At 47.7% G+C, this 27,975-nt stretch overlaps 2 protein-coding genes across 2 annotated transcripts in view; one reads left to right on the top strand and one right to left on the bottom strand.

Moving 5' to 3' along the window:
• The first annotated feature begins 29 nt into the window (after nucleotides 1-29).
• On the top strand, nucleotides 30-11,530 carry Stmp1 (short transmembrane mitochondrial protein 1). The gene is made up of 3 exons (XM_040728565.1): nucleotides 30-275; nucleotides 10,273-10,326; nucleotides 11,035-11,530. The coding sequence occupies exons 1-3, from the start codon at nucleotides 261-263 to the stop codon at nucleotides 11,107-11,109; spliced, it is 144 nt and encodes a 47-aa protein (XP_040584499.1). The 5' UTR covers nucleotides 30-260; the 3' UTR covers nucleotides 11,110-11,530.
• A 5,791-nt stretch (nucleotides 11,531-17,321) lies between these two features.
• The window catches only part of Slc13a4 (solute carrier family 13 member 4), a 37,409-nt gene continuing 26,755 nt past the window's right edge, over nucleotides 17,322-27,975 (bottom strand). Inside the window, exons 8-16 of the mRNA XM_005082400.4 lie at nucleotides 27,248-27,435; nucleotides 26,421-26,540; nucleotides 25,295-25,396; nucleotides 23,308-23,409; nucleotides 22,491-22,588; nucleotides 22,164-22,288; nucleotides 20,678-20,839; nucleotides 19,376-19,513; nucleotides 17,322-18,354 (exon numbers count right to left, since the gene is read on the bottom strand). Coding sequence (XP_005082457.1) covers nucleotides 18,217-18,354; nucleotides 19,376-19,513; nucleotides 20,678-20,839; nucleotides 22,164-22,288; nucleotides 22,491-22,588; nucleotides 23,308-23,409; nucleotides 25,295-25,396; nucleotides 26,421-26,540; nucleotides 27,248-27,435 — 1,173 coding nt within the window. The 3' untranslated portion in view covers nucleotides 17,322-18,216. The remainder of the gene's footprint in view (nucleotides 18,355-19,375; nucleotides 19,514-20,677; nucleotides 20,840-22,163; nucleotides 22,289-22,490; nucleotides 22,589-23,307; nucleotides 23,410-25,294; nucleotides 25,397-26,420; nucleotides 26,541-27,247; nucleotides 27,436-27,975) is intronic.

Raw genomic sequence — 27,975 nt, 5'->3', positions numbered from 1 at the left:
CTGGCATCAGGTAGATTCCCGGGCCTCGGCTTGACTCAGAGAGGCCTTGGTTCAAAGAGGACTAGACCCGCACTTCTCCCCCGGTGATGGCCGTCAGGGGGCGCTGCGGCATCGCAAGTCGCTTCCGGGAATGGAGAGGGCGGGGCCGGGCGTAAACCGGAACCTGACGGCGGGTTCCGCCCTCGAGCTGGGGAGGAGTCCGGGAGCAGAGCTGGAGCTGAAGCCGCTTTCACACCCTCCTCGCCCTCCCCGCCGTCATCATGCTCCAATTCCTGGTGAGTGGAGCCTCCGAGGATCGGGCGCCACGTCCTCTCGGGGTCCCGGGTCGGCGGTGCACGGCTCTGAAGTTGGGGCTCGAGCCGGTCGCCGCCCCTTGGGGTATCTCGCGCGGCTCTCCCCGGCCCCCTCCCAAGTCCCTGGGCCCTTTGCCTGGGTTTATATGCAGCCGTTCAAGTTCTGAAAACTTTGAGCTGTCTGGGAGATTGATGCGTTTTCAAAGCTACTCACTCTGAGCTCAAGGCGCAATCCTAGTTGGAAAAGTTTGGTCCGAGAGGTCCTTAATGACTCCTGCCCCCCAACCCGACCCCCACATCCCATACTCGGCCTGGTAATTGGCTTTTTTGAGGCCTTTCACAAGCCTTGCATTGGTCAGCCACCTCACGAGGTCGGAGCGTGAGACTCACGGAACACTCTTCAGACCGTCAGAGTTTGCACGCTTTGAGGAGTGAGTCAGATTGGCCTTCAAGTAGCTCGTAATAGAACAAGTTACCCCAGTTCTCCGTTTTCAATTAACAGGTTTTCTGGCAAAAATCAAGTGTTTCTAAAATGGCCTGTTGAGGATTCCAGGAGAACTTTCCAGTCCAATTTTCAGATGAAAGTTTTCAGACTTTGATGTTTCATCCTCTGCTTCTAATAAAGCAGATACCCCCTTTCTCAGTAGGCACCTGGTGCTCCAGGAAGGAGTTGCTTTTAATCCAGTTAATCCAAACAGGATTGTTGGCATAAACCGCCCCTCAAAGACAAGCCTGCTGCTCTCCTTGACTCGGGGGTTTCTTCAGTGTCCTAACTGCATTAGCTTAAGGAGGTAGGGGTAATTAACAGTTGTTTACTTGTTAGGAGTCACTTTAAAAAACAGCGTCAACCAGCTAGATGATATGACTCTTCGGCCGCATCTGATGCTCCTTGATAACAGGAATTCAGTTTACACAACATTTTACTAGCTTTTGTTGAATGGTGTATTTGGTGTGGGACTAAGCTGCTCTGTACTAATGTGGGTCGTTTTGGGAATTCAAAATTTTCACCATGGGTCTGTCTCCCCTTCATTGCTTTTGTTGGGGGAAAATGGATACAGGTGGACAGAGGCGGCATCAACTTTCATGTATGGTCAGACATGTAACTTCTGCAGATCTTGCTCCTTCTGTTGATTATTTCATCTAGAAAACACTGGCCATCGTGGCCTAGTGTTTGAGAGTTTAGACTCCACTGTAGGGCACTCAGAAGGCAGAGGCAGGCGGATCTGTGTTGAGTTCGAGGCCAGCCTGGTCTACAGAGCGAGTTCTAGGACAGCCAGGGCTACACAGAGAAACTCTGTCTTGGGAAATAACCACCACAACACCCCCCCCCCAAAAAAAGACCTGTTTAGAATTCAGAATCACACTCCGAATTTGTACCCTATCCTTATTATTCTCAAGATGTGGTGGTTGGGCAGATTATTGAACATTTCTGTGCTTCAGTCTGCACTTTGTGAGGTTTCAAAAGGAGCCAGTACGTGAAACACTTAAACACTGGCGCTTATGAAAGACATACCGCCCCTTCTCCCTTGTAAGGTATCAAGTGGGAGCTAGCCTCCCACAGACAGACAGATGATAGATAGGAGAGGGGTGGGTGGGATGGGAGGGTGATCCCAGTCCCCTCAGTCGTTGCTTAGAGGACTAATGTGAAACGTGTGCCTTTGACGTGTTGCTTGTGTTCCTTTCCCTTTGGATTAAGATGGCCACCCCTGGCCCCTCTTCCACACTCCACACCTCGACCCTACCAGGGCCGTAGTTATTTCAAGAACACTGAGATGGGAACTGTGTCTGGTCCTCTCTCCTCTTGAGCCCCCAGCAGCGGTTAAGTCACATCTTCCTTTAGCTTTGGGGGCCTGTGTACTCCACTGCCTAGGTTCTGTCGTGTTAAAACTCAGAGTCGCATAGTGGGGGTGACTGGTCGCCGCTCTCCAAGTGTGGACCATATCTGGGTGTCGCAGAGCTTTCCTGCTTTTACTGGCTGCTTCCCTCTGCTCTTAGTTACTGCGAATGGCTTCAGCCTGGGTCCGGAGCCTCTGTGCTCTCTGAACTTACTCTTAGGGACTGTGTTCGTTCTCAAGCTGTCCCCTTTCACGTCTTCACTGACACCTTCCAACACTTCTTTGAGCCCTTTTCTGTGTGCGTCAGATCCCTCTATTAACGGTCACCATCTCTTCATTCCCTTTCTCTCAGACTCATCTGGATTGATTGCCCCTGCCTACTTTGCCCACACTTAACTCCTACATTTGAAATGTTGACATAATCTTTTAGTCATTTTATTCTTTTTTTTCATGTACTTAAAAGGATTTGTTTATTATGTATACAGGGTTCTGCCTGCATGTATGCTGCAGGCCAGAAGAGGGCACCAGATCTCACTACAGATGGTTGTGAGCCACCCTTGTGGTTTCTGGGAATTGAACTCGGGACCTCTGGAAGAGTAGCCAGTGTTCTTAACCTCTGAGTCATCTCTCCAGTCCCTCATTTTATTCTTGAAAACTGCTTCATCGTTGATATCATAGGCCTGACATGTGTATTCACTTGTTTACATAATTTTTTCTTAAAATCATGTGATACAGTCAGTGGCACATCTTCCATGCAGCAGATTTTTCTATCTGTCTGTCTATATCCATCCATTCTTCTATGTATCTGCCTTCTGCATACGTCTCTACTGTGGGGGCATGCGCATGCGGAGGTCAGAGGATGGCTTTCAGGGACTGGTTCTTCTTCCCCCATATGGGTTCTGGGGATTGAACTCAGGTTGCCAGGCTTGGTGGCAAGGGTGTTTACCTGCTGAGCCATTTTCCAGGCCAGATCCGCCGTGTAGTCTTGACTAGGATCTTTCCCAGCGTGAATCTGGGCAATGATCGCGGTTTTATAAGGTTGTGAGGCTCAAGCGTGCACGAAAGAGACAGCCTGCTGCCTTTCATGCCGGCCTTGCGGTCTCCACGGCTGACCCGCGGAAGCTTGCTCTGCTCGCAGTGCTGCAGGGTGACTTGTCCTGCTCTTCTCGCAGAACAGCTGCACTAGCTGCCAGCTGTGGCTTCCAGCCCGGGAGCTAGAAGGGCTCTCGAGCCTGGCTGGCGTGCTGCTGCCCATCTTCACTACTGAGGACAAACAAGGGGCTGATTTCATTCACAGGCAGCTCTCCGTATTGCTGGGCCCGTCTGCATATTTAACTGTTAGGGAACAGTTGCGTATGTATTGCGTGTGTGTAGGCTTTCCTTGACATTCCTAAACAGTACAATGGGACGGATCGTCTCTGTGGCCTCTCGTTGCAGCCGGCATTGTGAGTGACCTAGCGGGTTAGAGTGTGCTCGGGCGATGTGGGTGGGTTTCTCTGCCGTTGTAACCAGCGTGAACAGCTCTAGATGTTAGTGTATGGCGTGCCCTGGAATGGATACCCTCATTAACTTTAGGTCTCCCTTTTCACTTCCTTACTGCTTTTGGTTATAAGATAGTTTTTGTTTTCACCAGCTTCTTTGAGAGCAGGCAAATCAGTAGACCCTTTCCAGAAGGATTTTCATGTGCCCCTGTTAAGAGTTAGTATTTTTCTTATTTTGTTTTTCTTTCTTCATTTCTACTCTAAGCAGTATTATTGAATATAAAACATAGCTTACCTTTTTTTTTTTTGTCTTCTTCTTTAAGACAGGGTTTCTCTGTGTAGCCCTGGTTGTCTTGGAACTCATTTTGTAGACCAAGTGGCCTTGAACTCACAGAGATCTGCCTGCTTCTGCCTCCTGAGTGCTCAGACTAAAGGCATGCGCCACTGCACCCGGCCATAGCTTCCCTCTTAAAAACTGCTTTTCTAGGAAGCATAGGAGGATTTTGTTTTAAATCACAGAATATAGATATTTTTGCTACTTGAAGCAGCTGTTAAGCATCTTATGATAGTGTTCACAACAAGTTAAAAAAGTAAGACACGGAAATGGTGGTGTGTGTACATGCTTCCTTCTTCTTCCTCCTCCTCCTCCTCCTCCTCCTCCTCCTCCTCTTCTTCTTCTTCTTCCTTCTTCTAATTTTTTTTCGAGATAGGGTTTCTCTGTATTGCTTTGGAAGCTGTCCTGGAACTTACTCTGTAGACCAGGTTGGCCTCGAACTCACAGAGATCCGCCTGCCTCTGCCTCCCGAGTGCTGGGATTAAAGGCGTGATCCACCAACGCCCAACCTGGTTTCTTCTTTTAAGTCTAATATTTAAGAATACTCTTACCAGGGCTGGAGAGATACCTCAGCTGTTAAGAGCACTCTTCCAAAGGATGTGGGTTTGATTTGCTGCACACACAGAGCGGTTCACAACATCTGTAATTCCAATTCTAGGGTATCTGATGTCGTCTTTTGGCCTTTGTGGGCACTGCACGAAAGTGGTGTACATTATAAATGCAGGCAAAATACCCATGCAGATAAAAATAAATAACACTTCAAATGCTGTTATCAACTTAGCTTTTTGTTACTTCTAGTTAGTTAATGTATAGTTTTGTGTTGTAGATGTTCTCACCACAGACCAAATATTTTTAGGCTTCCTTTTCAATGCTAGTGTGTAATTATATGTACTTAGTTTTTTTTAAAGATTTATTTTTATTATTTTGTGTATGTGTTTTGTGCATGCATGCACACACACACACACACACACCCTGGACGGCAGAGGCGTCAGGTTCTCTGGTGAGTTCCAGGTGTTTGTGGGCCTCCTGCTGTGGGTGCTGGGAACTGAACTCTCATCCTCTCCAAGAATGAATAGTACATGCTCCCAGCCACTGAGCCATCTCTCCACCCTTCTCTTTAGATTCTTAAACCCTCATCAGTAACTTGGGCCTGGGTATGTTATTTTTGAAAATATAATTTGACGAGTCATAGTTTGGACTTGTCACCACTTTGGGTCCTCGCCGGGAGCCATCCCCAGATAAATGTAGTTGTGTGTACTGATCTCCAGACACAGCCGCTTTCTGAAGGGAAGGGCTTGAGCAGTGTCCAGCTGCCTCTGTTCTGGAGTCGCCTTGTTCCTACTCACAGCCAGGGTTTTTTAATGTTAATGGACAAAGTATTGTTGACTGATCTGTTCATGTGTTAAGAAAAGTACTTGCACAATATTTTTAGATTTCTTTTGTGCAGGCTGTAACATTTTATTTGACTGCTTTTTTGTTCATCTGGCATTGCATTCTTTTTTTTAAAAAGTCAGTTTGGAAGCCATGAACTTGTCTTTGGTTTCTTCTATTTCACCCCAGGTAACTGAAATTATTTTATCAAATTTTAGTGTTTCTCTCTCTCTCTCTCTCTCTCTCTCTCTCTCTCTCTCTCTCTCTCTCTCTCTCTCTCTCTCTCTCTCTCTTTCTCTTTCTCTCTCTGTCTTTGTCTCTCTCTGGCATTGAGACGAAAATTCGCCCATCTGATGTCTGTAATTCGGTGGTTTTAGTGTACTCAGAGATTGTGTAACCATCACTCTGTCTTGTTTTCTATCAAAAAGAAACTATAATGTTAGGATTCTTTTCTCATCCCCTCTCTAACCCAGACAGCCACTGTTTTATTTCCTCTCGGATACCCTGCTGTTGCTGCAGCCATGGAGATCCTGTAGCTGTGGTTCTGTAGGACCTGCACCTTCATGTGCTCCAGCTGCTCATAGATGGGGTAGCTGTTGGGGTGGGCTTGGGTAGTAGCTGAGCTGGCTAGCCCAGATCTCTGCTGAACCTCCCTCCCCTCAGGAGCTCCCCCACATTCCCGCCATTGTCTACACTGCTGCTGTGGCCAGCTCTCCCATGCAGTGGCCTGTGAAGGCTAGGACTAGCTCTTCATGACCGGTGAAGGCCCAGGCCAGCTCAGCACTATGCTAGGACGTCAACATGGCTTCAGGCAGCAGCCTAGACCACAGACATACAAACGTCCTAGCTGGTAACTCCGGCCTCAGACCCAGTCATGGCCTCTGGCAGCAGCATGGGTGGATATCATCATAAACTCAGGTGACAGCGCCAGCCACTTAGTACTACCCTTGGATATCACCGTGGCCTCAGGCGGCTGCACAGGCCCTCACTCTGTCTGCCCCCCTTCCACAGCTCACGAGCTGCCCCGCTGTTCTCTCCCATCTCTCCCCTGTGCACGCTCTCTTTCCCACTCCACCTCACATGTCCGTTGTAGAGTCGCCTGCCAGCCATTCCGTGCTGCAGGGCGGGACTTAGTATCTTCCGTTCTGTTCTGTTCTGTTTTTTTCAATAAAGCCATCTTAGTGGGTGGTTCTTCATGGTTTTGATTTGCATTTCCCCAACAACTAACTGATGCCAGACATCTTAGGGGCTTGTTGACTGGGTGTCTTCTTTGGAGAAATCCACTCAAAGCTTTTGTTCATTTTTTAAATTGGATTATATGCCTTTGTCATTTAGTTGTGAAAGATCTTTATTCTGGATACGAATACAAACAGATCTATGATTCACAAATAATTCTATTTTGTGGTTTGTCCTTTATCTTTGATGGTATTATTTGAAAGGCAGAGATTTAAAAATTGTTATTTATTTTGCGTGTGTGTACATATGTGTGTGTGTACACATGAATATGTGCAGGTCTGCTTATAATTTAAGCGAAGCAGCCCATGAGAGAAAGATGCCATGTGATAGGGTTCAAGCAGAGGGTTTTTTTTAGGGAAAGGGATCATGAAAGAGGAAAGGGAAGAGGGGAGACCAGCCTCTGAAGACAGGAGCAGCAGGAGAGAGGAGAAAGGAAAGAGGGAGGGGCAGACAGGGAGAGAAAGAGAGAGAGAGGAGGACGGGAGGTAGACATAGTGAATGTGCACAGATGGTGTTCTCAGTGGCTGCAGCTGAGGGCGTATCCTGTCAGAACCCCAAGGACAGGCCAGTACGGATGCCCGAACACTAACACTGCTCGCCTGTGCACGTGGATGTGGAGGCCAGAGGTGAGGTTTAGTTTTTACTTTTCCTGCCTGTTCCTACCTGTTGACACCTCCTGAACACCATGCATGCTTTCCATGACTTCCTGGGTTTCCTCCATCGTTTCTCTGAGTGAGTGACACTTCTCAGATTGTGCTGTGTATCATTTTAAAATGTCTTATTGTTAAATCTGGTAGTATTCTGAAACTGGAACAGGGTGTTGTTTATAGAGGCCCATGGGTTTTGTTTTATGTTTTAAAATAACCGTTCTCTTGTGCTCCAGTGCTTGGTGACGTTGCCAAGACAGAACCACACCAGAGTGTTTATTTTAAGACACATATAGTAAGAACCAGGAATTTTAAGTGTGACATGGAACATTTCAGTGTTAGGCTATTTTAAGAGATCAGGAAGTCAGCTCGGCTCGGCAAAGCTGGGGCGGTTGAGTGGCATACCTGAAGGCGCACAGGTGGCCCAGACAACCAGAGTCCCCGTGCTGTTGATTCTTGACAGGCATTTCCTCCGTCCCGCTTTCCTTCTGTTCGATACTAGGGTTAGTTTCCTCAAGGTCTTTTTTTTTTTCTTTTAAAATTTGTCTCAAATTTAACTATCTTTCTGGATTTCAAGAACTTGTGGTTTGGATCTACTAGAGTGGAAAAAACAGTAATTTTGTTTCTTGGTGCCACTTTGGTAATGGTTTTTTAAAAGCACCAGAAAATGGTCAGTGATTAGAAACCAGATAGCTTTGTTTATGTTTCTTGCTAACAACAATCCAATTTAAAAATTGCTCTGGAATTTAAAGGTTAAATATAGGAAAGACCCAGTATTTCCCCCCCACTTAGGTTTTATTTTTACTGCTTTTAGTGGGGGTGGCAGTTTGTACACCAATGTGTGGGTGCCTGCAGGAAGCAGAATGGGGTGCTGGTTCCCTGGAGCTGGACTCAGGGTGAGCTGACTAACATGGGTGATGGGAACGGAACTCTGGTCCTCTGCAAGAACCCTGTCTGTATCCTTGCCCCTTCTGCATCGAGGTGGAAGATTTGATAGGCACCTCATACGTGATTAGCGAGGCAGTAGGTGATGTTCTTTGATTTCTGTTTTAACTTCTCTATCGAGCCGGAGCAGAGGCAACACTGTTGAAACAGAATAATGGGTGAAAAGGTGGATGCCAATTTGAATGTAGTAAGTTAGGAATTAGTTTGCTGTTACGAGCCCTGTAAGTAAAACGTCACGGGGGTGGGGGGAGAACAAGAATTGTCATCATTAAAATACAAAGCTGAGCACTCTACTGTTGACTGAGTAGGATAAACATGTACAGTTCTTGAGACGTGGTTCTTGTCCCTTCAGTGGTTGAGCGGAAGCCATGTCCCCACAGACCCTGAGGGTCCTCCCTTTAGCTCCCGCCCTTGGCCTTGTGCTGGGCAGGGAGCGTCTGGTTTCCTGTTCCTCTGCCCCTGTGGATCTTAGTTTGGGAGTAACTCAGGTTGTCCTGTGCTGCTTCTGTGAATAACCCTGTGCAAGCCACTATCGTTCCTCTGAAATATGGAGATACGGACCCTGAGAGCCCTTTTGTTTTCTGAACTTCCTTGATTCAAATGAGTTTTGTTGTTGTTCATTTGTTTGTTGTTTTGAGGCCAATCTTTCTTTTTCCTCCTTTTTTTTATTTATCTTTTTACACATGTTACTCTCAGTTTCCTCTCCCTCCCCTCTTCCCCCCACCTCCTCAATCCTCCCAACCTCCCACCCTACTCCATCCCCCCTTCACTCCCCAGGGAGGGTAAGAGCTTCCATGAGGGATTTTCAGAGTCTGTTATATCATCCTGGGCAGGGCCTAGGTCCTCCCCACTGTGTCCAGGCTGAGTGAGCATCCCTCCATGTGGAATGGGCTCCCAGAGTCTATTTGTATGCCAGGAATAAATACTGCTCTACTCTCCAAGGTCCCATAGATTGCTGAGGCCTCTTCTCTGACACCCAGGTTTAGGTAGGGGTGGGGGTGTCTGGATCAGTCCCATGCTGGCCTCTCAGTCATCAGTCTGGGGTCCATGCGTTCCCCCTTGTTCAGGTCAGCTGCCTCTGTGGGTTCCACCAGCCTGGTCTTGATTCCTTTGCTCGTCACTCCTCTTTGCAGCTGGGTTCCAGGAGTTTGGTTTTTAGCTGTGGGTGTCTGCCTCTGCTTCCATCAGCCACTAGATGAGGGTTCTAGGATGGCATATAAGGTAGTCATCAATCTCATTATGTCATTCTTGTAGATCTGTGAAGATCTCGCTAGTGCCAGATCTCTCCTCCAACTTATAATGGCTCCCTCTATTATGGTATCTCTCATCCTTCCCTCCTCTATTCTTACCCTGGCTCAACCTTGCTGCCCCCCCATGTCCTCCCCTCTTCTCCTCTCTTCCCCTCCCCCCCATCCAATTAGGAGATCTCGTCCCATAACCCTTCTCCGGGTTACCATGCATATCTCTCTTAGGGTCCTCCCTGCTTACCAGACTCTGGTGGTGGGATTGTAGGCTGGCAATGCCCTGCTCCATGTCTAAAATCCATATATGAGTGAGTACATAACATGTTTGTCTTTTTGTGACTGCGTTACGTCACTCGGGATGGTTTCTTCTAGTGCCATCCATTTGTGAGGCCAAGTCTTGCTGTGTAGGTGTGGGATGGAACTCTTGCTCCTGAAGACTCTCACTGGCCTCTTACTGTGGAGGATCATCCTCCTGCCTCTGTCTCCTGAAGGCCACCACACTCCCAGCACCAATAGATGTTTTTAACTGAATGCTTTTTATCAGCTGTGGACAGGAGTAACAGCACCTATAACAAAAGAAACCAAAAGGGGGACCAAGTAGCATTCAGTAACAAAATTGGATCCTTGCCTGGGTTTCTAGACCTCCATTAAGGATTTTATGGGGGCTTCATAGCCACTGTTTATTTCTGATGTTGGCGCATGACATACACATGTGTGTGCAATTGTTTCATAGAAGATGTGACTCCTATGTTGCATGCAATCTGACACCGAGCACCTGAGCAGTCACCTGCCATGCATCTTGAGAAGATGTAGCACATGTGTTCGGCTTGTGCAGGCTCATGATGAATTTTGTCTGCAGTATAACTCTCCTGTTCTGTTGTTTCAGCTCGGATTTACTTTGGGCAACGTGGTTGGAATGTATCTGGCTCAGAACTATGACGTAAGTGGCCATATTCACGTCTTTGTTGGCTCCCTGTCACTGTTTCATAGCTATTTTTCTCTCTCAAGGTGAAGTTTGCCTACTAGCATAAATAAGGTCCATAAGTATGAGTTCTTAGTTTTATGGGAAGTTTTTCTGTTGCTTGGAAAAATAATTGAAGTCTCAGAAGCATGTATGTCCCCACATCATCACAAGAGAATTGTAGATGTGGGTTCAAAGTGTGGCTCCTGTAAGGAAGACAGTTTGGGGGAGGGGGATTTGCATCAGCCTTACTCTAGGGATGAGGCGTGGAAAACTGCGTGTCACAACAAGATGGGGATCCTAAAAGGTGTTTGAGAAAGACAAGGGATTGTATTTTCTTCTGTATTAAAGGTTTTAGTGTGAGAAAAGGATTCCCATCGCTAGAATTTAGTTTTCTAGTCAGGGACTTTATTGCTTTATCATTTGTTGCATTTAGATATATATCTTTTAGTTGACACTGGGTTGAAGGGCTGGGTGTGTGTCTGAAGGGACAGCTGGGCCTAGCTTTCAGGGAGGGAACATAAACTTAACACTGGCTTTGTATGCAGGTAGAAATGCCTCTATTGAGCGGGTCTCCTCCAGAGGAAGTCAAAACCTTGCAGAGCCATTATTAAAAGAAGAGGCGTGAAGGAATATTGGTCAGGTAGATGCTAAATTATAATGCTCCCGTTTTTCTTTCATTTAAAGATGCCAAACCTGGCTAAAAAACTTGAAGATATTAAAAAGGACCTGGAAGCCAAGAAGAAGCCCCCTAGCTCCTGATGCCTGCCCGGCACTGCTCTCCGGACCCTCCAGTTCCATCCTGAGGGGCCGCCTCCTTCATAGTCGCAACCCAAAGCTGTGTTCCTCTTCAGTCTCACACCCTGCCTGCTGCCTCATAGCCAACATGGGGCCAGAAGTCAAGGTTACCTTACGTTTCAAGCAGCGCCCCTTCCTCCTGTAACATCCGTCCAGCTGCTTATGTATGAGTCCCGAGACTGGAACTCCGGTGCTAGGTTAGCAAATACATCCCTTATCAGTGCTCACTCACCTGTCCCCCGGGAGTCCTACCTCCTGTTGTCAAGAGAAAACAGGGAATGGATTTGGAGAGCTGATCGCACTGTCTAGCAGTTATAATAGGAGCTTGTTAGACGTTTGTTAACTCAATTTTTGTTGCCAGAGTAATTAAAGTTAGTGCTTTCAAGCGGTGTCCGGTGAATTATCCATTTATTTTGTTATCAGGGAACTCCATCATTGATAATTTAACCAATAAATCATTTGCTGGATTAACTGAATTCTGTAAGAACTGGGAAATTTTAGAACATGCAAAATAGTTGTTGTCTGAGTAGAGTTCCGTCTATTTAACCCGAGTGTCTTATTTTTAATGATGTATTTGCTCTGACTCTGTCAGCACAAGAACCGTCCTTTATGCTTGCACGCAACATTATATGACAGGCGGGTGAGTGAGAAGCTGCTGATAAGAGAATGTTGAATTTTTAACATTGAAGTATGTACTACTTGTATAACTTTACAGTGATCCCCCTCAGAGAAATGTCCGACTGTGTGATCAGACGAGACGGTGGGGAAAATGCCGCTTTTCTCCACAGTTGAAGCTTTTTTCCCTGAATCGGGATGGATCATCATGCATCACGCCATCATCAATCATCATTTTCTCTTAAAGACAGTTTCCCTGTGTTACCCAGGCTGGTTTTGAACTCCTGGGCTCAAGCAGTCTTCCTGCCTTAGCCTCCAGGTGCTAGTGTCTGACCTGGTCCATAATTTTTTTAAAGTAAGAAATATTTTAAAATGTAGCTGTTCCCACAGGAGATGAAGGAAAGTGGTTTCACACAAAGGTTCTTTCTAGCTTCTGTCTTGTCCCCTGGTACAGTTAGTTCCTCAGGCAATCCCGGGTCAGTTTCCTGTGTGCCTCTGAGAGAGTGTTTAAACACACATGTGCTTTTGTTTGTTTTTAAACACAGTACTCTTTGCTTTTGTCCCTTCCTTCCCTTCTATTTTGTTGACGCAGAGTGTCATTATAGTCAAGGATGACTTTGAACTTTTGATCCTCCTGCCCCTGCCTTCCATGTGCAAGGATTAAAGGCATGCGCCACCACTGCCTGGCCATTTATTTGTTTCTCTGAGACAGGGTCTCACTATGTAGCTCTGGCTGTCCTAGAACTCACTCTGTAGACCAGGCTGGTCTCAAACTCACAGAGATCCGCCTGCCTCTGCCTCCCGAGTGCTGGGACTAAAGGCCTGCTCTCTCGTGCCCAGCTTGCTCTTTTATTCTTAACGGAATGTATTCCATGACAGTGTGTTAAGAACAAGGAACCCTACCGCTCTGTGTGCAATGTAAGATCCTATCGAATGGATATTTAATGATTGAATGCACTGCCAGTGAATGCTTAGGTTGTTCTTTGGCTGGTGTGGTGACAGCAGCAAACCTGCTGTCCATATCTGCCCAGAGTTCAGCTATAAGATAAGGCCCTAAAAGCCCAGCTTGCATAAAGACAGAGCGTCTTGTTTCAGAGGGCTCGTTGGGCAGCTTCCTTGACAATGCTTCTCTGAAGATATTTTAGTGGACAACAGTAGCAAGGATTACTTAGTGACACCTGTTTTCAGAAAGTGAGGACACTGGCCCCATGTGGGAGTCAGAACATGGCCCTCACACACACTTGGGGACGCATGTTATCCCTGTAGAAGTCATCCTTTGGTGGGAGACAAGGGAAGACCAAATTATGGCTTGGCTTCTCCCTAATGCTGGGCAGTGTGCAAGTGGTGTGCTCTTCTGAAATGTAACACCTACCTCATGAGGGCTCCATGGGAAACAGTTGGGATGATGTATGTGCTCTGTTACACTGTGCTTTGCAAACTGTTCAATAAATAGCAAGTACTAGTTGAAACATGCTGCTTTGGGCCACAGTACTGTCGTGTTTCTGCAATCACTTTCAAACCAGTTGATGAGTCACGTAGAGTGCGGTGTATTCTGTGGTGAGTCTTTTATATTTCAATGAAAATATACAGTATGTGGTATCCACTGTTCTTGTACCACCAAGTTCACAAGATTTGATTGTAAATGACTAGGTCCTTAGCAGAAAAACTATAGCCCCAAAGAAGGAAGGGTTGTCACCTTGGAGGATATTCAGAATGCTGGGTAAAGGCTTCTTTAGCAAGCAGTTGGCAAAGAACCATCGTGACAACATTGTTGTATGGGTAGCTTTGGAGACAATGGGCTTTTAGATATTAGGAGATTAGGTGTTTGTATAAAGACTTATGTTAGTTTTTAAAAAGATTTATTTATTTTATGTATATAAATGATCTATCTGCATGTATGACTTTATGCCAGAAGAGGGCATCAGATCTCACTGTAGATGGTTGTGAGCCACCCTGTGGGTGCTGGGAATTGAACTCAGGACCTCTGGTAGAGCAGCCAGTGCCCTTAACCTCTGAGCCGTCTCTCCAGCCCCTTTTCATATTATTTTTAGCTATGTATATGTCTGCATAAGGGTGTGTTCATGTGAGTGCAGGTTCCCTGAGGAGACAAGAGGGTCGGATCCCATTCAGCTAGACTTACAGACGGTTGCGAGCCACCTGATGGGATGCTAGGAATGAACTCCGCTCCTTTGAAGGAGCAGTGAGTACTCTTAACCACTGAGCCATCTCTGCAGTCCCATAGTCTTCTTACATTATCTTATGTAGTCAAACTCTGGGGGACGGAGGGGTTCCTCAGGAGTGACCCTTACCTGTACCGATAGGATTGTTTCTATAAGGAGAACTGCCTTAATTTCGGCTCCACCACAGAAATCAGCATAGGCTAGTTGCACGTTTGCTGTTCAGGTACAGTCTCCTGCTTTTTTACTGCTTATTTTCTGGGGATCTGACCCATGACCTTGCACATGCTGGGCAAGTACTCACTCTGCTGTGCAGTTTTATCCCCAGCCCTGGCTTTCTGCCCTGTAGCAGTGAAAGGTAGCTCAGCTCTTGGGTAAGCATCTGCCAATGGCATAGGTGCTGGAAGCATCTGGAACTATTGAGTTGTGGGGGGCAGGCACTGGAAATTGGTGATGTGAGTGGGGTTGTGATTGTGGAGGCCCTGTCTTTCTCCATTTAAAAAAATACCCGAGAATTCTGTGGATATATTTTAAGAGAATTGCCTTGGGTGGCCGTAAGAGAGATACTCAAAATACTACCATAGCTCCTCTGACATGTGAAATTGAAGACTTCAGGATTATTGGAATTATTTTATGCATGTATGTATTTTGTTTCTTGAGGCAAGGTTTCTCTGTGTAGCCCTGGCTGCCCTGGACCAGGCTGACCTCAAACTCAGAGATCCGTCTATCTCTGTCTCTGCCTCCTGAGTACTGGGATTAAAGGTTTGTGCCAAGCTGGATGGTGGTGGCTAAGCCGGACGATGGGGTGTGTCTCTAATGCCAGCACTTGGGAAGCAGAGGCAGGCGGATCTCTGTGAGTTCGAGGCCAGCCTACAAAGTGAGTTCCAGTATAGCCAGGACTATACACAGAGAAAAAAAAAAAAAAGTGTGTGCCATCACGTCCTGGCATGATTGTTGGAAATTAAATAACCTAGAGGAAAAAAAAAAGCCAGCTAGTATTTAATATTCTCAAAGGGCAACCTTTTGTGAGCCATCACAGTGGCATCTTCTGAGTTGGTGATTTATAGGTAGATACTTGTAGTGTAAAGGAGAAAGCTTGTTTCTTTTTCTCTAACTTACTGTGGTTTTCCTCGCCGTCTGTCCTACTCGCCCTGGTGCACACGTCCACATGCGTAATGTTTTCATTTCCACTGGGCAGTTCACTCCCTAGATACTGTGCTAGTGTTTGTTTTTCTGTTGACTTCTCCCACATTTTAAACATTACTCTAAAGGTTCTCCTTGTGAAAGAACACGATAGTGTACTGTAGTAAATGAGGCCTTTCTTAAGCTCCCAGCCTTGAGTTTGCTCCCGATGCCTGCCAATGAGTTCTTTTCCCTGCTCTTAGGACCTTGCCTTATGGAAGGGGACAGGACATGAGTGGAGCGAAACTATTTTAAGACCTTGCTTCTTCTTTACGGGGAGTTTGTGGTACTTAGGACTTCAGGGGTTCGGTCTATAATTTTCCTGAGTCTGGTAGCGATATACTCAGCCAAGTAATGGATGGCAGTTTTATAAGGCACAGTGTGAGCAAAAGAGAACACAGGGATTTTTGTGGAAAGAGCGCAGGGTGGAGCCTTGCCTGAATCGTTGCCGCAGTGGCCAGACAGTGGGAAGGGTGTGGTGCGTCACCTCACGCGTGCAGATGCACAGGGCTAGCACAGAAAGTGCAGTGTAAAATAGTGTTCGCTTAGACACTTCAGCCTCTTTACTTGGGTTGCCCAAGCATCTTGAAGTACCGACAGTGGTTCTAGTGTTGAGAGATTCTAACAGTGGAGTGTCTGCATGTGAGACTAACTGTGCTGTCTTTGGTATTCACAGGGGATCGGTTCCAGGCCCCCTGTAGATAGCAAGATCCGAGATGCTCAAGTCCCCTGTAAACAGTGGTGTGCATCTGCATATAGCTGACACATACCCTCCATGGGAGGAGAGGGAGCAGTTTTTAGAAACCGTGATAATGGATGTGAGTCTCCGTGCTGTGTGAATAATAAGTGTGAGGGGTCATACTCGTGCTCACTGTTGCTGTGTTCTCGTAACACTCTGACCAACAGCAGCCTGTGAAGCAAAGAGTTCATTTTGCTTACAGGCTACAGTCCATCATCAACAAGACCCAGGAGCTCAAGGTAGGACCCTAAAGGCAGAAACGGAAGCAGAGGCCAAGGAGCAGTGCTGCCTACTGACTTGCTTCCCCTGGCTTGCTCAGCTGCCTTACACAGCGCAGGTACGTACCTGCCCAGGAATGGCACAGCTTCCAGCGGCTAGGTCCTCTTATGCCAGTTAGCAGTTAAGGAAATACTCCATAGACACGCCCACTGACCAATCTGATGGGGGCAGCTCTTCAGCTGAGGTTGCCTCTTTGCAGATGTGTCAAGTTGGCAACCAAAGGTAGCTATGACACAGATGACTTAACAGGGATTTCAAAGGCAGTGTTGAGCAAATTTGGTACGCAGCTTACAAGAATAAGATGCAGCCATACTTAATGTCCTCAGCTCCATTTCGTCATCTGGAAGATGAGCTAGTGGAAGATGATTGTATTTTCACAAATATCGTGTGATAGCAGAAAATAAAAACCAAGCCCTGCCACGACGGTCTGGAGTGAAATGCTTTTAGACAACAGCGAGCGGTAAATCACTCCTGCCACTCCATTGTCAAGGTAGGCAGTCATGCTTGGCCTGAGTCTGGGTTAGGGAAGGGGGTGCTGTTCTGCGCACAGCCCCGTCAAGACTGTGACGGTTGAAGGCGTCCGCTAATGGAGAGCCTGCGGCAGCGGCTGTGCGAGCTTTCCTTTGTCCTTTTAGCCCTGTTCTCCTGAGTCATATTACCTGTGCTTTTCTTGTCTAACCCAGGAGTTCTCTAATGGTTCTGAACGTCAAAACGTTTTAAAGCAAATTGCATTGGGATGCCATTAATTTGATGCCAGCTACCCTATTGGCATTGTGTATGGGCTTGTGAAGTCTTCGCTGCTGTGATTGGCTGTGCTCATTAGTAAGGTAGAAGTAAGTGGTCACAGTCCCGGTTAAACCTGCTTGGTTACGTTCTGTGGAGCCTAGAAGCATTGACTGGCACACCAGGAGCTTCACAACTCAGACTCGTGGTAAGCTAAAGGTGTGTTTTAACAGATAAATTGTCACAAGAAACTGTATGCCATCGGTAGTAAAGTTAAATCGGTTACAAAGTGTAGTTACTGCAGGAGACTCCTTTTCTAAGATACTTAACAAGCAATGATAGTGAAATCAGAAGCATGAATGTCAGCAAACAGAAGGGATGGAGATCTCTATGTAGCTGCCCAGCAAGGGCATCTGATGGGTAAAATGACGCTGTCCTCCAGCAGAAGGAGTAGGCCTTGCTTTGAAGTGATTTTTTTCCCATCAGAAACATTTATTAAGCAGTTAGAGTTTAATACATTGTAAAGAACCCAAGACACATCTTCCCCTTGTAGGGCTCAGGGATGCATGGGACTGGCAGGGACTTTGGGACTACTTAGGACTTGGTGTTCTCAGAAACAAGCTGGTCATTACATGGAGAAGCAAGTGTATATCAATAATACTGTGGTCTTAACTGGAGTTCTGGTCTCCCTAATGTGAACTTTCTTCTCCCTCACCATACTCACAAGGCAACGGCGTTTCAGTTAATGATAGTGCATAGAGATGCGGATCCCACAATGCTTTTTTTTTTTTAACCACCTATTTCCTTTGATGGAATAAGGCCAGCCTCTTTCTAAAGGGGATATTATTTCTTTGCAGCAATTTGGTGCCCAGGTAAAGGGGAACCACTAGAAAGAGACTTAAGGCAAATAAAACTGACCAAAGTACAGATTGCCACAAAGAGGCTCTCCCAGGAGTTGCCATTTTCTAGTCACAGACATGCTTGAGAACACTAAGCCTTGCCCCCCAGAAGAGAGGCCACAGGTCTCCTGGTCTGTGTAGGCAGAGTTTCTGCTCTCTCCGCTTCCTAGGAAAGCATGACAGGCAGCATGAAGCCAGGTGAGGCCAGTCGGTTAGTGAGGCTCCCCTCAGGGATCTAAGGCTTGCAGCGGTTCTGGTCTTCAGGAAGTGTTAAGGCTGGACACAGGGAGAGAGCAGATGTCGGCTTTCTTGAGAGTAGTGCTAAGGGAAGCAGGCAGGCTGGGAAGGAAACACGCCCAGCACGTCTGGTGGCAGGGATGTCCCCCGTGTGGGCCTGGGCTGTGTGCTCCTGGTGTTTCTGTTTGCCTGTGACTCTGCTAACGCCTGTCCACTTGCGTTAGGTCTGATCGGTGATGTTGCTGACCTTAGCCCAGGCTGGGAACGTGTCCAAGTGGAAGAGGCTAACTCCCCAGGTATTGATGGCCACCATCACTATCACCAGGCCAATGACATTGACTCCTAGGCCAGCTTTCACCTGTGGGACAAAAGCCAGAAAGCCCCAGTGATTCTGAGTCAACAGTAGCCCGATTGCCCCACAGTGAGCCCTCCCCAGGCCCCGCCTTAGCCTTGCCCCCAAGTTCCCAGGAGCTTTCTGGATGGTTCTAGCTCTATTCTCCCTCTTCAAGTTCTGTGGAAGGACTGGAAAGGCGGGGAAGGGAGGGGGAGCGGGGATGGCACAGAGTGATAAGAATCAGCTTCTTGCCTGTAGCACTCTCATCATGAAGTAGAAGCCTAGGAGGTCTGTGAGCTACCTGGGAAACCAGATCTGAGGACTGTTGTGATTTGTGTGACAAAATGATGGGGAACTATATTAAACATAAGGAGATCTCTGCTGCTGTGTGTGGCCACTGAGGAAAAGTTTCTCCTCAGCAAGGGTAATGGGACTGGCTTCAGACAGTTGGGCTTCACTGTATTAGTTTGTTTACTATCTCCTCGCCTGTGGTCGGCTTTGAGGATTAAGATCAGCCGTGATTACGGGCCGGGAGTGGAATGTGAGCATGCCCAGTGCTATGCAGCGCCATGTCTTGGAGACAGCTGGAAGCCAGAGTCTGGAGTGGAGGCGGTCTACTTGGTATCACTGCTTCGGGGCTTCCTTGCTTGGGTCAGAACTGAACAGAAGGATGCTGTTCTCACAGGACACCTTTCACCCGGGTTCATACAGTTTCTCGTACTCCACTGTCCATGAATGAATCAGCACTTGTCCAGGGAAGGTTTGTGCAAGCTCATGCCTTCTGGAACGAGGCCATAGCCTGTGCCCTGGTAGCTTTCTCTCTCCCCATGCCTGCTTTTTTCCACGTGACAGTTAGGGAAAGCCCATTGCTATTCCTGGAGCTTACAGGCCAACCAAGAGCCTTTTTACAGGAATCATTATTTCCACACACCAGCGAGAGCGCTGGGAGCCTGCTATGAAATGGGAGCTGCTCCAGGAGAAGCCCACACAGTGAACCATCGCAACCCTCACGGGACAGGCCTGGCAGAGGGCACCCACAGCTCACCATATCTTTGATCTGGCAGTGTCCATAGCTGAAGACGATGGCGTTGGGGGGGTTGCCCACCGGCAACATCACAGCGAAGGAGATTGACATGGTGACGGGGACCAGTGTGTATAGTGGATTGATGTGCAATGTCTCAGACTGGAAGAGAAAAGTCACAGTGACATTAACCCTGAGAATATGTTGGCATGGAATGTGCTTTAGTGCTGGCCTGGTGTCGGATGCCATGTTTTGGGGCTTGTTAGTTCCCTGCCCTCTGGGTATGCAGATACTTCTGCCCACAGGGCTGAGACTCAGAGGCAACTCCAAGGATGCATGTCTGAGTTTTGGTGGGAGGGGACATCTTAATGAAGTGTTTCTTGAAGTTCACTCTTTACTAAGAAATGCCTTCTTTAAGAAGAATCTCGCGGGGCGTTGGTGGCGCACGCCTTTAATCCCAGCACTCGGGAGGCAGAGGCAGGCGGATCTCTGTGAGTTCGAGGCCAGCCTGGTCTACAAAGCTAGTTCCAGGACAGCCTCCAAAACAATACAGAGAAACCCCGTCTCGAAAAAACCAAAAAAAAAAAAAAAAAAAAAGAAGAATCTCATGAATAAGTGTCTTTAATTGGGGCAAGAATCCCTCACCCTTGGGGTATAGATCTGAGGGACTTTCCAACCCTGGAAGATAGTTTAGTTGCTCTCTTTGGGATCTAAACCCATGGCCTTGCCTTCAGTATAGGAAAATGGTCTTGAAAGGCATTGTGGCATATGTATTTAGTTCCAGCACTCCTCCCTGTGCTGGAAGGCAGAGGCAAACACAGACATCTGAGCAGAGAGCAGAGAGCAGAGTAGCCTTGAGAGTTGGCATTGCACGGAGCGGGAAGGACTTTGTAGGAGATCAGCAGGGGTCTTCATGCCCTGCATTTCCTGGTGCAACATTCAATCAAGTGTATTACTTTGGGGACTTCAGCACTTGCTCCAGTCATTACAAACTGGCCTGAGGTCATGGAGTTAGGCTGACATTGGAGGTGGTGCCTGTTCAAGCTAGGGTCTTGTATATTTGTTTTCCTGAGATGGCTTCATTATGCAGTCCATGCTACTCTCAAATAAATTAATTCTGCTTTTTTTGAAAAGTGTTTCTAAACTATTGATATATTAATGTATAATTTTAATGTACTAATTGCCACTTGAAAAAATTCACTGCTTACACTACAGATTGAACACCAACACTGTAAGTGGAGAGTAGTGAGAGAGGAAGAGCTTTGAAAACTGCTTCCGGGTCAGGCTGGACACTGAGGCCCTGGGGCGCATGTCTCATCTACTCACCAGGGTACACAGGATGGGCAGGAAGATGGTGATGGTGGCTGGGTTGCTGACAAACTCCGTGACAATGGACACCAGGACGCACGCCAGCAGAGTGATAGCCCATGGTGGGAGGCTGCTCAGGGACAGCATCTGGTGTCCAATCCACGTGGAGAGGCCAGAGCTCTGCGGGAGGAGTACCGTGAGAGGAAAGGAGTGGCAGCATGTTCCAGAGGGAGTGTTCCAGAGGGAGCGTGTAGGCCGAGGGGTCGGTACTGCCCCCTGGGAGGGCTACCAGGCCTCAGCCCATCTGTCTGGCCTCACCAGAGCCCACGCTGAGTTTATGAGGAGATGAATTTTATAGCTCAGACATGTCTCAAGGTTGTACAACATTCTGTCTTTGGGGTTCCTGGTCATGGGGCATTAGAGCCACCCACCTTGGCCACAAGATCCTCTCTAGGCAGGATTGGGAGTCTCTACCCGCAGCTTTGCACGCCAAGGTCACCCTCAACGTTTTCTGTCCTTAGCCTCACTCTGTGCAGGTCCCTTGCAATGGTGAGGGCTACCCCTCCTCTCCTAAAAGACGCTCGATCGCATTGGGGTTCTGTACCGAGACATCCCAGATCCTCAGGTGCATTTTCTTTTTTCTCTTTTCTGTGGCTGACATGCTCAGGCTCTTCTTAGAGTAGCCCAGTGACTCCAAAGGTGATACGGAAATGGAGAGTAGGGTTTCAGTTCCCAACACCCCATGGTGGCTCACAACTGACCCTAACTCCAGTTCTTGGGGATCTACTGTCTACTGAACGCTGGCATACATACAGTATGCACATGTGTGCGTGCGTGTGCGTGCGTGCACACACACACACACGCAGGCAAAACACTCATACATTAAATCAATTTTAAGATTGCAAATATACCGAGTTTGGGGCAGGTTAGTGTATGTAGCCATGAGATAGGGAGAGGCAGCCTGAACCTTAATCCAATTCACTCACAGGGTTCTTTTCTTCATAGAGGGCTAGTGGTGGAGGGAGAGCTTCAATTATTTCCCACCAGCCTCACTAGAAAGATCCCAAGATGAGTGTTCCCAACCAGGAAGCCAATCAGACTTCCATCAGCTTCAGCTAAGATTCTCTGAGAGGCCCAGTCTAGGCGTGTAGACGGACAGAGGGACAATCTGCTGAATTGTCACGTGGGGTCTCTATGAGCCTTTGCAACCCACCTCATGTCAGTGGTACGAGACCCCAGAAAGGACATGTCTATAAAATACCCAATTCCTCTTGCTTGTGACAGTACGGGGCCTGCAAAGACAATATCTGTGCTGACTTGTGGCACCAACTAAGATGGCCAGGAAGGAGACAGCGACTGTCCTGTTGTGTTACCATCCTTCCTACTGACTCGGTGACCATCATGCTCTCCCTTGGCAACTTCTAGTCTCTCCTTCAGGGTTGTAATGGACTCCTTAGGAAGCTTCTGGACCAATATTTGATGGAGCGGAGAACTGAGTCGTTACCTTGCTGCCAGAAGCCAGGGCATAGCCTCCTCCAACCAGGATGACGATCTCCCAGGGCATAGTTTTCTGGAAGTCCTTCCATGTGATGATGGGCTCTATCCCCTGGGTGGGCTCCTGGCTTGCCCCTGGATCGCAGACAGGAAGAGATGGAGGCAGGCAAGAGCCCAGAGGGATGGCTTGTGAAGGGCCTACCTAATGCATACATGGCAGGGGTTGGGAGCCAGCTAGCTGGGTTGGACTCTGAAGGGCCTTGGAAAGTCTCTTGGAAATTCTGATATTCTCTGATTAAAGCCACCCCCAGCGTTGTCCCTTAAGGTCTTCTCTCACCATCACTCTTCTTCCCAAAGCAGGGCTTCTTTGCTGGAATGAGGAAAAGCAGGAAGCCAAGGAATACAGAGACGGTGGCATCAGTGCGGTAGCCTTTCCTAGCAAAGAGAGACACGTGGCAGCAGGAGGAGAGAAAGGAATCCTTGAGAGCAACACAAGTCTCAGGACAGGTTGTGGGAGCACAGCACCTCTTCATGGGACCTAACCCGGCAGCGACAAAAACAAGACTTTTGCCAGTTTTTGTGCTCGGCTATGGTGGACTCATAGGCAGGGTTAATGCCTTGGAGACAGACTCTGTGAGGGAGGGAGGTGTTCTTAGTGTCAAGTGACAGTCCTTGAGTTTAGGCATGATCAGAGGTGTTTAGATAACAGCAGACAAAGCACGGGCCTCTCTGCTGTGAGGACCACGGCTCAATGTTGGCGCTGGGAGAGCTTGTAAATCCACAGCGGTGGCCTGGAAACCTGTGTGCACCTCGCCTGGTGGCTTCGTCCTCCACGGGACTCTGAGGCCACAGTCTCATTAAGCTAGTCCTTTATAGATGTTTCCCCCTTAGCACCCTTGGCATCCTAGGAGATAGGGGAGGCACCAAGCACTTCTGTGAGATGACTAAGGTCACACAGCTGGTAAGTGGCGGCCCCTGGTTCCGACCCCCAGACAGGGACTCCCAGCACTGTTTCTTCCTGGCTCTGTACTGCCACTTCCTTAGAAAGAATGGTTTCCTCAAGGGCTAAAAACGCTTCTTGGGTTTGTGTAGCATATGGTTACAGCTTGAGGAATGAGTGGGGCTGGGGTTCGGGAAGAGACAGCGTCACTTACTTTTCAAAGAAAGAATCCCAGCCAGGGACGAAGCCAGGCTCGCGGGTAAACCACAGCACTGTCATCAGGATGAAGAAAAATGCAGTCACCATTTCAGGGTAGCTGTCAAAGAAAGCAGGAAGACCCCTCCTCAGGCGCTGGGAACTTAGAGCTTTTCCCCATGGCTCCTGGACGCTCCTATTCAGACCCCCAGCACCGATGGCGTAGAACGCAGCTGCTGCTTGAGCTACTTGAGTGCTAGCATGGCTGGCAGTGACTTAGAACGAGAGCTGACAAGGATGCTAGAGATGACAGAAACCACGTTTCCCGGAGAAAGGTAGGTGGGAGGGAGAGAGCACAGCATGAATACAACAGCCTAATCTTCTCTCAGGAGAGCACCAAATAGTGAGCACCGTTAGGTCCTGCTGGTGGCAGCACCAACTGCTACCAACCCGTGTTTTAGGGCAGTTTACCGTATGCCTTAGGAGCTTTAGTTTTGGATATTCCCTTTACCTGAGACAATAACTGGCAATGGACAGTGAGTTATTAACTATGGCAAAGGGAAGCAACAGCGTTGTTTTTCCAATTAGATTCAGTGACAGTGAATACATTTTGATATTATTGTTCAAATGAGATCCAACTATTAACAGTCATGCTGTCATGACAGAATGAATGACACAGGGACATAAATCAGAGCAGAAAAATGAAAGTAGACGGCATATACAGCAATGTTCCAAGTGAAAACAGACAGCATATACAACTATGTTCCAAGTGAAAACAGACAGCATATACAGCATTGTTCCAAGTGAAAACAGACAGCATATACAACTATGTTCCAAGTGAAAACAGACAGCATATACAGCATTGTTCCAAGTGAAAACAGACAGCATATACAACTATGTTCAGTATGAGTCTTATAAAATATATACATTAGATATGTATATGGATATACATATATTTATAATATGCAAATCCTGTAGTACTGAGGCTTGAATCCAGGGCTTTTTGCATGCTCAGTAAGTACTCTATCATTGAGTTAACCTTCCCAACTCCCTCTGACTTTAATTTGAAATAGTCTAAGTTGTTCAGTCTAGTCTTGAACTTACCTTCCTGCCTCAACCTTTGGAGTTAATTGGGACTATAAACCCAGCTTAATCACACACACACACACACACACACACACACACACACACACACACACACACACTGGAAAGGAATATATTATGCTAACAATTAACACTAGGATACAAGCCCATTTTATTTATTTATTTTCAGGACAGGGTTTCTCTGTGTAACAGCTCTTGCTGTCCTGGAACTCACTCTGTAGACCAGGCTGGCCTCTAACTGACAGAGATTTGCCTGCCTCTGCCTCCCAAGTACTGGGATTAAAAGCGTCCCTATATTTCATAAATGGCAAACCATGAATATTTATTCCTTTTATAAATTAAAGCTTTAAAATAGAATTTAAATCTGATTTTTTTACTCTAAGTTCTGTATGGGGAACACTCTTAAGAGAGGAGATACAGCATTAGTCAGATGGCTGAACCAGGGAGCTGTGGGAATGCTCACAGCGGTGTTAGTGATGTTGGAGTTGGTAGTGATGTCCTGGCCCTCCCATCTTCAAGTCTGTGGCTTGTGCTCTAAAGATAGCACTGAGGTCCCCAGCTGGGGTGACAGCTGATTACTGTGGTGGCCCATTTGATAAATGTAAAGATCCCTGGCTTTTCAAGGAGTCGAGCATGATCTGTGAGTGTCTGTGCTTTCTTCCTGTTGGTTTTTCTCCAACCGTCCCACTAGATACCCCGCCCCATGCCTTGGACTCTGAAGATAGAAGAGGGTGGCCCCTGAAATCTGGGCCAGCATGGCTCTGACATTAAATAGCACCTTCTACATGCTCCGATTTGGGGTTCTGGAAAACTCTGCTAACGTGGGGGACTGTCAGGACCAAGGCTGCTGGTTCCCTTCACCATTGCCTGGGCAGGGGAAAGGGGAACGGAGTAGTTCTTACCTAATGTCTCCCAGCTTCTCGTATTCCTCCCGGATCCTCTTCTCTGACAGCTCCTCCCTTTTGGTCTTCTTCTTCTTGCTCAGAGAACAGGTCTCTTTGAAGCTAAGAAGGGAGAGTGGGCACAGAAGTAAAATACACGTCTGAGGCCAGAAACACTGCTCCTCTCCTGCTGTGACCTCCTCGCCTCTTCATACACCATGCCCCACCCTCCTCCTGTCTGCCTAGTTACCCAGCCCGTCTTAGACCTTCCTCTGGCCCTTGTTTATATCCGTCCGGATGTGGTTGGGGTGTGTCAGTGTGGGGTTATGTCTTACAGATGTGTAGCTGGGTGCTTATACCTAGTTGCTTCCTCCACACCACTGTCTTGCATGTGAGTAGTCAGAGTGTTGGGGGGAGCGTGTGTGCATGTGTGCATGTGTGTGCACACACACACTTATTTGTCTAGGGACAAGGTTTGCCTGGGGTAAAAGTAGGTGCTAGCTTTATATGACAACACTGGCCTGTTGTACACAGCCTTCATTGGATTGACAATACGTTGAGAAAAAGGAAACATTTCTTGACCAACGGAGTGATGGGTTCCATACACCAAGAAAGCATCATATGTATTTTCCTCTTTTGCATCTGAGGTTGATCACATTTAGAGTAGACGGACGGTTATGAAGAAAAGGCTTACTAAGCAGTTTAATATTAGAAATAATATCACAAGGGTCATGTCCAACTTGTCATTTTGAGAAATCTGATCACATTCCATACAAACTTCTAAACAGAAATCTCCCCTGTCTATAGAATTAAAGTCAGGGCAGCTTTACTTAGAACCATGTTTCTAAGAGTGGTTGAGGTGACTCTCTGATTTGAGGCCAATGAAACTCTATCACTTTTTAAGGCTGTCTATAGACCGGTCAGTGGTTGGAATTAGGGACATCTCGCTGTTCACTGAGAGGGAAGTACAGAGTTCGTGAAATCTTCGCGTCTCCAGAAGACAATGTTCAGCTCCTGGTCCGACCTCCTTCATCCCCAGAGCACAGGCTGTTGGGTCTGGGTCTGCCCACTTGGAGCGGGGCCTTCCTGCTTGACCCACAGGCTTTGGGAAAACCTGGATGTGTGCCAGCAGGGCCCTGGCACTCACTTGCAGCCCAGGAAGAGCCAGTGCATCCAGAACCAGCTGACCACCAGCATGATGAGCGAGATGGGGAAGCTGAAGAGGAACCAGGTTCCGAAGTTCACCACCTCTGCCGCCGGATACTGGCTGGAGGGTAAAGATCAGGCCAGGGGTAAGGAATGGAGGCTATACTTGGGAGTGATAGCCAAGAGCTCCTTCAGAAGGGCCAAGGACAGAGGAAACTGCAGTAACATTTGATCAGACCTTATCTAGAACTGTGCAGACTCAACTCCGCTCCTCCTCCTCCTCCTCCTCCTCCTCCTCCTCCTCCTCCTCACTGGCACTCCCTCCCGAGACCACAAGGACTTCTGTCCCTAGGTCCCCTATTCCATGTTGCTCATCAACTATAACTCTGACTCCTCAACCTGAAGGCTTCTCATGGCCTTCCTGGTGCTGTCCAAGCTCTCTGTGGGTCTGGCCAGCTCTTTGGCATCTGTCCTTCTCCCTCCCTGGCCCCCTTTGCCCTGTCATTTCTTTTAAGTGCTCCACTCTGCAGCCTTGGAGTCCTCCCACTGCCGTAAGCTCTTTGGAAGGTTTCCATCTGGCTCCCCTGCCTCATCATCCGGGCGGCCCCATCCCCATCACCCTCCCTGAAGGTGGCCCCATCGTCACTGTCCCCTCTGAGGGTGGAAGAGCTCCCTGAGCAGCATCCTGAACTCCTCTAACTCTCCTCAACCGGCACAGAAGCCACCCTGCTCTGACTGCTGCTATGTCCCTGGCTCCTAGTCCCCTCCTGGTCCAGCCACCCATAGAGGGTGCTGGCCCAGTACTTGCTGACCGAGTGAATTACTTACTTGTTGAAATGCTCTAGGAAAATAAGGCTGGTCGACGTGCCAATAATGGTGGTCAGGCCGCCAATGGTAGCGGCGTAGGATATGCTCAGGGAGAGGCACTTGCAGATCATTTGGTCGTGGTGGGATCTGTACTTCTTCCTGTTCGGTTCTGGGTTCTTAGAGCTGGGGGTCAGGACTCCTGGCTTTTCCTACCAAAGGGAAAAACTCAGTGAATCGTGTCCAGTGTTACATGGTTGTGGAGGTAAAGGAACTAATATATGCAAGACACTTGGATTACTTCCTGCCCTTCATTAAAGAATGGGCTTCATTGGGGCTGGGGAGACGGCGACAGGTTAGGAGTGCTTCCTGCTTTTCCAGAGGACCTGGGTTCAGTTCCCAGGACACATCAGGAGGCTCACAACCAACGGTAACTCTGGTTTAAGGAGATCTGTCACCCTCTTCTGGCCCCTGAAGGCGACAAACATGGGTATGGTCCACATCTATACATGTAGACACCCACACATACATATAAAAACAAATCTTTTAAAAATGATAAGCTATTATGATATTTTTCTGTTTTGGAGACAAGGTATAAAGGAACCCCTATTGGTTTCATGCTTATGTAGCTGAGGTAACCTTGGACACCTCTTCCTCCTCCTTCAACTTCCCAAGTGCTAGCATTATAGGTGTGCTATGGATTAAACTGATTGGCCAATAGCAGGGCAAGAAGAGACTGGGAAAGACAGCCT

This window comes from Mesocricetus auratus, unplaced genomic scaffold, assembly GCF_017639785.1.
Source record: "Mesocricetus auratus isolate SY011 unplaced genomic scaffold, BCM_Maur_2.0 Super-Scaffold_100019, whole genome shotgun sequence".
Classification (NCBI taxonomy): domain Eukaryota; kingdom Metazoa; phylum Chordata; class Mammalia; order Rodentia; family Cricetidae; genus Mesocricetus; species Mesocricetus auratus.
This window is presented reverse-complemented; position numbering and strand designations above follow the sequence as displayed.